We start from the raw sequence: 10,274 nt of genomic DNA, 5'->3' as shown, positions 1-10,274 counted from the left end.
ACAGACTCATGATTCTGCCAAAGGAGATGCTCAAACAGCTCTAGATGCTCTTGTTGATAGTTATTATGAGGAAAAAATTAAGAAATATAAACTTAAAGTGTAGGTTGAGAAACTCACTACTATTCTAATTAAAGTGACCAAGTCCCACGAAGAAATTGAACCAATGACTTCATCACTGGATGAACATGTCATGAAGAGAGTCGAGCAAGCAACTTCACAGAGCAGAGTAGTGGGTGAATGGATGGATAGAATGCTCAGCCAAGGAACACAACTCCTGAGTTTAGCGATCACCATAGTCAATAATCTTGATACTATGAAGATTGAGGTGGATAACATTATAGAACTCTTTTTTCAAGAGTTGGAAACACAGGAGAAGGACTTTGATGCATGGTTGAAACTTGAAGATTTCAACTCAAATGTTCTTATGGAAAATGGTGTCATTCCTTCTCGAGATATGTATGTGGAACAATAGGAAGCATTAGAGCATCAAATGAATACTTTGGAGCGGCTAATCAAAGACCTAAGAAAGGCTCGTAAGGAATATATGGATAAAAAGAAAGAGATTATTGACAAAGTGTCAGAAATTCCTTGCACTTTCTTAGATGAAAACCATGGAGTTCTTATGTTGATAAAATCATCAAAGAATTTAGTTCGTTGCTAATCGTTGAAATTGAGAGAGAGGACTTCTCTTTGTCCTCTATTGACAACTTGGTTGATCTTTAGTTCATTCTAGATTTTCTGGATTCTCTCTTGAAGAAACATAAGAAATGCTATGTTGAGTTGGGAGAATCTCTTACACGGGTCAAGGTCATCACCAGTGATACTCAGGGACTTGATGAAGCTCAAATAAAAATTTATCTACAAAAGCTTGAAGAATTCTACGAATGAGATCAACGTGAAGATAAAGACACTTAGATTTATCATCCTTTTCTAGTGGCATTTTGTAATTCCAATTGACACCTTAAGTGTCATTTCATATATGCTCTAAAGTGCACATGTAGGACTGCACATGTCCTAAGTCAAATAGGTCTCTACTTTTGACTCAGTCACAATTAGTTGTAACTTTTCCTTTTTTGTGCATTATCCCTCTTCCACATATATGAGGGATCTCATTGTAATAAGGATCTTTTTCCTTCTTTTGGGTAATACGTCGAAATTCTACATAATTGAAAAGATATCTAAGACTTTGAGCTTGTAGTGTATTCAAGAAAGTTTAATGAAATAAGAAAAGGGGTCGCATCCAATATTTGTATTGGGACTACTTTATTGTGTGAGGGAATGTTCTCATGTCATTCTTTTCCACTTTCTTTGAGATTAAATCTTTCTTTGTGGAAATTATTCGAGTTAAAAGAGATAAAGTAAATATTATAGACTTTGTGTTATGATATCTAACTGAAAAAGTTTGTATTAAGTGGATAATAAAGCAAAGTCTTTGTGCTTGGTTGAGCTATCTTGTTAGAGTAGAAAGTTTTATGATATATTTGGGAGACTTTATGCTTACAGTATATCAATATTTGGGTTGCAGTGGTTGATAGGACTTGAGTGTTTGAAGGAGACTTTGAGCTCTTTCATATATAAAAGGCCCACCCCTTAAGTCATTTTCAGAAAAAGAAGCAACGAAAGGCTTTTTACTTTCATGGACACTTTGCTTCCATTTAGCATAGATTTTTAAGATTAATGCAAGTTAGGATTGTTTTGTTGCTCTGTTCTAAACAGAGAATTGGAGAAATACTTGTTATGAAAAAAGAGAACTAAGTTATTGTTTCATCCTGAAAATAGTGTAAATTTAACAGGTAGATTAAGAGTAAATAGAGATTGTAGTAGAAAGGGGGAGCCTTCCCTTATAAATAGGAGAGATTATTCCTTGCTCTTTGAGAGGTATTGTCTCACACATTGTGGTGAAAATCCATATTTTGTAAGCTCCCTCAAATTTGAAATTTTTTCACCCAACAAGGCTATATTACATATTGCAATAGATCTAGTACAAAAATAACGACCATTCTAATCTACCAATGACTACTCTAAACAATTCCACAAAGAATGATAATTGTAAAATGAAATAAAAATTAGCCTAGGTAAATAAACTAATCTATCCTATTTTGGGTTATCTTACATATTATAATAGACCTAGTACAAAAAATGACTAATGTAATCTTCTAACAACAACTCTAAAATACTTGAATAAAGAGCCATTCCAAAATAAAATCAAATCAAAACTTCACATGATCAAGATATCAAATTATTTAAGAAATGAAGTTGATTATTGTTCTTTGCAAGCTAATCCTCAAGGACCCAACTTGGCAATCTTCTCTCCCAAACTTGGATACTTCTCTTTATTGAAAGAATGTAGGGAAGAAAAAATCTAAGATTGAGAGAGCTCAAAATGAAAAGAAAGTACTACTATTGTAATAAACTATGAAGCTCTGGAGCTAACAAATAATGAATTGCGAATCCTAGAGGCCACAAGAGACATTTCATAGGAAAACTTATGAAAATAATTAGACTTTTGATCAAGAAGAGAAAATAGTAAACACTTTCAAGAAGAGAAAAGAGTAAACACTTTCAAGAAGAGGGAATCAAAAGACTTATTAAAACATACTTGCTAAATCGACCTCTCCATTTTCAAACACTCACAATGACTACATGCGAACTTGTTTGTAGATGTAATGATCTCATCTACCCTACCATCATTTTGTCCTTTCTTATTGTAAAATTTTTAAATCTCCTCACTGATATCTAATTAATGACTTAGTGCTACCAAGAAGCACCTTATGCAATTTGATGTAATATGGAACCTCCTTAGCTTTGAGCTATGCCTCTTTGTTAACTTCACAAGATTTAAAGACAAAAAACACATAGATGATAAATGCCTAAAACACATATTATGTTAATGTTAATGCAACCCTTGAAGTGTTGCTACTTGATAGCACTCTTTAATATCACTTGATAGATCCTTAGATTCTAAGATCTTAGGATATGTTCTAGTGTCTTAGGTCTCAACTTGTATATAGCATCCTAGGTGCTAAATTCAAATATTTATGCATGCAAGTTAGCGAGAAATAACCTAATTTGGTGCAAGGGTCATCTTAAGATAAACGATAAATACATTTGAACTTGAGGGATACAATTATGAACACTATCTTGTCTAGGAGACAACATTAAATAATTTTTTATATACTTAGTATTTAATCTAAGAAATATAAACACTTACTGTTGAGACCAGAGAACAAAATCCCATCAACAATTTCTCATATATATATATATTTATATACATACTATTATACCTATATTAAAAAATATATGTAAAATATGCCGAGAGATATCTTATAGTAGAAGATAATCATCTTTAAAATAAATGTTCTTCTAAAATACTAAACACGAAGAATACAAATCCATTAAAGTCATGCATACAAAAAGTTGTGAATCTAGTTGGAGACAAGTGGCGAGGGTTGTATTTTATTTGGAGTAATAAAATAACACCTCCACAAAAACTGAAACATGACATATTTCATGCATTTACATGTCATTTGTATGTCAAATTGTTTCAAAAATAAATTTTTGTTTAGGACATTTTGATGTCATTGTAGATTCCTCTCAATAAAATAATAATAAAAAAAAAACATAATATTTTTCACCTAATACACAAAATATATATTTAAAAATAAAATAAAAATTAAAAGAACTAAGTACATACACTTTTTCCCTCTAGAATAATATCCAAATCTTTGTCAACTCTCAGGAGCATCATTGGTGTCGCATCTTGTTTATCGCAAAGAGAAATTTGTTGTCCAAAACAGACGGCGGCATGCATTCCTCTTTATATTTCTATTTTTCAGAGTCTAATGCGAATCTATAAAGCATAAAAGGAAAAACAGTATTCGCTTGTCCCAACCTCTTCTTATTCTGCATCGAGCCCATTTGCATTCGCCAACCACAATTCATTCAAGAAATCCAAACGCAGCCCACTTTCAGTGATTCACGTTCCTGCGAAAATGTTCAAGAAGTATGCCTCTACTACTCTGCGCTTGTATTTTTCTTTTTATTTGGCCATGTTCACTTCAAGATTTTCATTATGAAGATTTTGGTATTAAATGCCGCTGTTCAACATTTTTATTGACAACCCTTTACCTTATATATAATTTCATCGGTGGGTAAAACGGCATAAAACTGTCTGCAGGCATTCATACAGTCATTGGACTCTGTGTGTGTCTATTGTCTTTGGCACATCTTATTGCCTTCCATAACTTTTTGGTATACCATATTGCGTGAATTTCAAAAAGTTTAGTTTAGTTTGGTCGATCATCAGGAAAAGTTCAAAACCTAAATCGCCAAAAGGGCCTTGTAATATCTCTTAATTGTTTTTGGAGTATATCATACCCTAGCACATAGTTATAATAGTTTTGCTCATTTATATATAAACATGAAATCCTTTTTTTTTGATGAGATCTGTTCAGAAATTACTGCTAATAGTTAATACTGTATATCAGTTATAATGCTGAGAAATATTGCTCTGAATATGGCACAGAAACATGCGAAATATCCCTTTCTTATGACTGGTAATTTATTCCAATACTGCAGTTATTTATTAAATTCTGTCTGATAGTCTAGATCTAAAAGGGTTTCGTCCTTAGGTTAATTGAGTCATAATTCTATATGTTATAAGGAATAAAATCAGATGATAAAATTGTTTTTCAATCATGATGCTCCTTCTCTTTGTTTGTTTTTTCTTAACTACTTTTTCCTTCCAAGAGTCATAACCCTTCAAATGTCACTAATTAAGAAAATCAAAGGAGTATATTCAATGCTATAGAGGGTAAGCGATGATCAGTTGAAATATGAAAACCCAACGACCTCCTTGATTGATACTTAATTCTAAACCAACAGTGAATTTTTAATTGGGTGGCAAATTTAATTAAATTAATATCTTTTGAAAGACACATGGTTACTTAGAATATCCATGCGATCATATCTGTACCTGTTTCTAATAGGGGATATTACAATCTGCCCTTTCGAAGATTGCTTGTCCTGAAGCAATGGCAAATTTGGATCTTGAAGAATTTTCGCACCCTCCTAGATAGATCCTCTTGAAGAAGATCTTTCCATTGGATGTGATATGTTGTCATTGTTTTGTTCCTCAGCTTCCTTTCTCTAAAATTTATAATAGTTTAAGAATCAGAGTCAGTTTCCCTTCATCATTCAGTGGGGGTAGTTCTATTGAAGGAATAATTTGACTTCCTAGTGCTCTTTTTAATGGAGACATGAAATGCGCTATGAATCTTACTGTTCTTTGGCAATTTCAATTCGTATGCCACCTCCCAACTCTTCACTTGATTCTATATGGGCCATGGAACCTTGGTTTTAACTTCTTTGCTACACTTTTTTTCAGAGAAGATTGTCTGTAAGGTTGTAGCCTTAAGATCATATTTCCTATTTGGAATGTGCTTTCAGTTTGATGTTGATCAACATATGATTTTTGCTGATACTGTGCTCTTTGTGGGTTTTCCTTGAGTGATTCTATTTTCTGACTTTGCCTGACTAGACCTTTTGCCTCTACTACTCAACTATTTGAAATGATCAAATCCACAAAGGATAAAGTATCATAACCATACAAGGCCTTGAGAGTTGTCATCCTGATGGATATATGATATGTTGTGTTGTAACAATGTTCCCCCAAATAAAACCATTTTATCCAAGCTGTGTAATTCTCTACTACATAATTTTTTAAATAGCTCTCAATCCATTAGCTTGTGGGTGATAAGTAGTACTTGGAGACAATTTAGTTATTGTTAAACAAAAGGTTTCTTGCCAAAAAAGCTAATGAACTTACTATCTCTACCACTTACTATGTTTTTTGGCAATCCATACAATCAACAACATTCTCTTAAAAGTAAATCAACCATTTTAGGTACATAAAACTTTGTGGATATGGTAAATAAATAACCATATTTAGCTGGTCTATCACCGTAACTTACAATTTTTACCTTGTGCCTTAAGGAGTCTTGTAATAAAACTGGAATTGGTAAAGGTTGTAATAATCTTGTAGAAAAACATTTTTTGTCTTGTTTTGTTGGCAATTAAGGCATTCTAAGGTGTACCTAAGAACTTTTTCCTTGAGGCCTTTCCATGAAAATCTCTCCCTAATTTATTGGTAGGTCTTGGAATAACCTTGACAACCTGCTAGGGGTGTGTCATGTGCAGCCTTTAAAAATTTATGTTTTACCTTAGATCTTGGGGTAAGATAGATTCCACTTATGTATGAAATAAGATCATCTACTACCTTATGCTTATCATCTTGGATCTTTCCTTCGAGACTATTAGTGTCAAATGCATCCTTCCGATATTCTACTACTATGTTAGCTTTCCAATCAAGAGAAACCTATAATAATTAACATAAGGCTTCCTTGATAGAACATTGACTACTACATTATTCTTATCTACATATTTGATGTCAAAGTTATAGGTGTGAAACTCACTTACCCACTCTTGTTAAATGTCGTTCAGATCTCTTTGGCTAAGAAAAAATATTAAACAATTGTGATATGTTTTGACCACAAACCTTCCACAAACTAGATATTGCCTACATTTGTTGAGAGCATGCATTATGGCTAGTATCTCTTTATCATAAATGGAATAGCTCTTTTCAATGTCTTTTAGCTTTCCACTTTCAAAAACTATTTGATGTTCTTTTTGCATTAACACTGCTTCAATTCCTTCACTTGAGGCATCACATTTTATACCAAAAGGAAGTGAGAAATCTAGAATAGCTAGAATAGGGCATGAACTTAATACTTCCTTGGGATTATCAAAAAGCCCATCGAGTTGTCTCTATCCAAGCACATGCGCCCTTTTTTGTCAAATTTGTCAAGTGAATGGCTAATTGAGAGAATCCTTTGATAAATCTTCTATAGTGGCTACATAGCCCAAAGAATCCTCTCATTTGCGTTAAATTGGTTGATGGAGGCCAATCTAAAATACCTTGTATAGTTTGCTGATCTACTTGTCCTCCATGTGCACTAATAATATGTCCTAATATAGAATCTTTGTAAATCCAAACTCACAATTGGATTCTTTAGCAAAAAAAATTGTTGCTCCACATTCCTAGAACTTCATCCAAATGTTGTAGATGTTTTTTTTCCAAGTTTTTTTAAATTTTTTGTATATCAGAATATCATCAAAGAATAGTGAGACAAACTTCCTTAATTGATTTTTGAAGACATGGTTCGTACATGATATCGAGAATAACGCAATTCAAGAATAAACAATGAAAAGCAATAAATGAAAAACACATAGATTTATGTGGAAAACCTGGTAATGTATTAGGAATAAACCATGGTCAAAGGTCCCACAATATTTATTATCGTAGGAAGAATTTTGTATCACAACAATCCACAATTCATCTCATAACAAAAGAAACATGATAGAGTAAATCATAAAACATCTAAGTTGTTGAATCCTCTTTGAAGAACACTTTTCGAAAATAGAAGGTGCGAGTCAATCAACTACACGTGTGGCCAAAAATAGTAAGTCCTAGAAATTTTTGTCAATTGCTTAATCAATGCTGGATAAAGAAAACTGACTTCACATACTAAAACATGATTGGAAGGTAACAAGAGCATTAGTTAAACCAAAGGGCATAACCAAAAACTCAAAATGTCCAAAATGACATTGGAAAGCAATTTTATGCATGTTCTCTTTTTTCACTCATATTTGATAATACACATCTCAATTTAATTTTTGAGAAGTACATTGCTCTGTGCAAATCACGTATTAACTCATCAATTCTAGGTATTGGATACATATTATTTTTTGTTTTCTTGTTTAAAGCTTTGAAACCTATGCATATTTGCATAGTTCCATCTTTCTTTTTGCTAGGACGATCAAAGATGCAAAAGGGCTAGAACTTGGTTTGTGATAACCCATCTCTATTAGTTCCTTAAATGTTTTTTCAATTTCCTCCTTAAATCTCTCTTAGACTACTACAAGGAGTAACTAATGATTGGTTTTCCTTTGTTTTATTATTCGATTATATGGTGGAATCCTCTATCAGGTGGCAATCCTAGAGGAATTTCATTGAAGACCATGCTATGCTTGTCTAAGAGTGTTTGTATGTCCACATGATAAGCCCTCTGACTTGGTATTATGCAATAGAGTTAGTATAAGATAAGAAAGTTGAAATTTACTTTTGTATGTTAGAAGAACAGTTGGTGAATATCATGACCAGTGTTACAAGACTATGCAAGACTCGTTGAGTCTAGCTGAGTCCAGAGGTGAGGCACCTCTGTAAAGTCTCTGGGACAGTAGATTCAGACTCTCAGAGTCTGACTGAGGCTAGTAGAGTCTTGGCAGACTCACCAAGTCTGCAAGACTTGGTAGACTCGCTGAGTCTTGAGCCCAGCACTTTGTTGCTCAGCCAAGAGAAAAAGTGACCAAAAACAATTAAAAAAGGTCTCAGTCAAAACTAAAGGTTTTATATTTGTTGTTTCTACCTCCAAAAATCATTCTTATTGTTTTCAAGCACAAGGAGGAGAGGAAAACAACCCTTTGAGCAAAAATAGTATGCCATTGAAGAAAAAGCCAGTAGGTTGATTGAGCTGGCCATGTAGTGCTTCAGGATGTGAGCGCAATTGGGGTATGCTTGAGCACATACACTCATAAAAGCACAACAGGTTGTTAGTGCAAAGGTTGAATATTCTTGTGTATGTTCATTACAACCTTTGCCTTCGTCATAAATAGATCTTGGGCATTGACACGTCTCCCATCACTTTAGAGGAGGTTGATCCATAGTCAGAGTGGATCACTGAGATTGATGATCCTGTCTTTAATGATTATGATGTGGCATGGGTTGATCAGGTGGATTGAGAGGGAGAGGTAGTAGCCATGGTAGAGGAGGAGGTTAGAGATTGGAGGATGATGATGATGTGGATGTCACTTAGCCTGAGGCTAAGACATAGGCAGATATCATGGCTGCAACATCATCCAGGACCTATCTTAGGTGCACACATAGGAGGGCCGGGGTGCCGAGTGATATAGGCTCATTTGAACAATAGACTTATAGCTTTTATTTTCATATTTGTTTGGAGCTTTTGATGCCATGAGCTTTATATTCCATGACTTTTGTAGACATTTGACGCTATTTATATATCTAATGTGCTATTTACTTAAGCTAAAATTTGTGTTTATACTTATGTGATCAATGTATACTTGTGTATGTGTTCAAAGTAGCTTCTATTTCGTAAGATTATTGTGTATTTAAGGTTTATTTATTAAAGGGTGCATGAAACAAGTTTCAAATCCTTAAAAATCTCTAAATTTCTTGGGTTTTCAATTTGCCGAGTCTTTGCCGAGTTTTTGCTGAGTTTGGGCGTTGACTCCGAGTTTGAGTCCAAAATCAGCTTGCAGAGTCCAAGGTGAGTCTGGGTCCTGTAACACTGATCATGACTATAGGGCTAGGAAGACAATAAAAAATCCTACAGTGATATTTTGTAACAAAGTTGTAGATAAAGGGATTTAACATTGAGGGGGAGAGTGTAAGAAAATTTGATGTCAAATAACAAAATGTTGATGAAATTAAGAATGCTGTTGAAGGGATGTAGAAAAAGTTAAAAGACGTTGACAAAGTCAAACTACTGATGTTGATGAAATTGAACTGTTCGCTGTGGGTCATCCCAGTTGGTAGTGAATATAGTAGAGAGTTGACAAAGATGTTTTTGTACATTCTATAGTTCAATTCAGTTTTGCAGGTGAGAAGAATAGTTGGTGGATATTCTGTTTAATGGAATAGGAAATATAATACTTAAAGGTTTAAAGACAAAGTTATAGATACAGGGACTTGACTTCAAGGGGGAGAATGTGGGAAAATTTGATGTCAAACAATAGGATGTTGTTGAGGTCAAAAGAAGTTGAGTTACTGATGGATGATGTCAAACTGTTGCTGCTGAAGCTATCTTAGTTGTTGATGCAGATGGTTTCATACATTCTACAGTTCACTGAAATATTAGACACAAATAGAATTAGCAAATTCTATTTAATGTTTAAGAATCACTTTTTAGTAGCCGAAGACTTGTTTAGGAAACAAAATTTAGTTTTTTAATTTATACTTAGTCACTGTTTTAGAACTAATAATTGCTGTTTTTGGCATGGGATATTTTGGAGTTTTAGTAACTATTTTTAGAGGGCTCAAGATGTTGTTTAGATGCCTGGTTTGTAGTATTTTTAGCACTTGCTTTTTTTTTTTTCACTCAGTTGTAAACTGCGGCATGCTAATGCATCTGTCG

The 10,274-nt window shown here is 33.6% G+C and overlaps 1 protein-coding gene across 1 annotated transcript in view; it reads left to right on the top strand.

The window, feature by feature from the left end:
• The first annotated feature begins 3,737 nt into the window (after positions 1–3,737).
• LOC131054787 (uncharacterized) overlaps positions 3,738–10,274 on the top strand; it is a 110,633-nt gene continuing 104,096 nt past the window's right edge. The window contains exon 1 of the mRNA XM_057989383.2: positions 3,738–4,003. Within this exon, the coding sequence (XP_057845366.1) occupies positions 3,993–4,003 (11 nt within the window). The 5' untranslated portion in view covers positions 3,738–3,992. The remainder of the gene's footprint in view (positions 4,004–10,274) is intronic.

The sequence above is a fragment of the Cryptomeria japonica genome, chromosome 3 (assembly GCF_030272615.1).
Source record: "Cryptomeria japonica chromosome 3, Sugi_1.0, whole genome shotgun sequence".
Taxonomy (NCBI): Eukaryota; Viridiplantae; Streptophyta; class Pinopsida; order Cupressales; family Cupressaceae; genus Cryptomeria; species Cryptomeria japonica.
The sequence above is the reverse complement of the archived record's forward strand: the minus strand, read 5'-3'. Positions and strand labels throughout refer to the sequence as shown.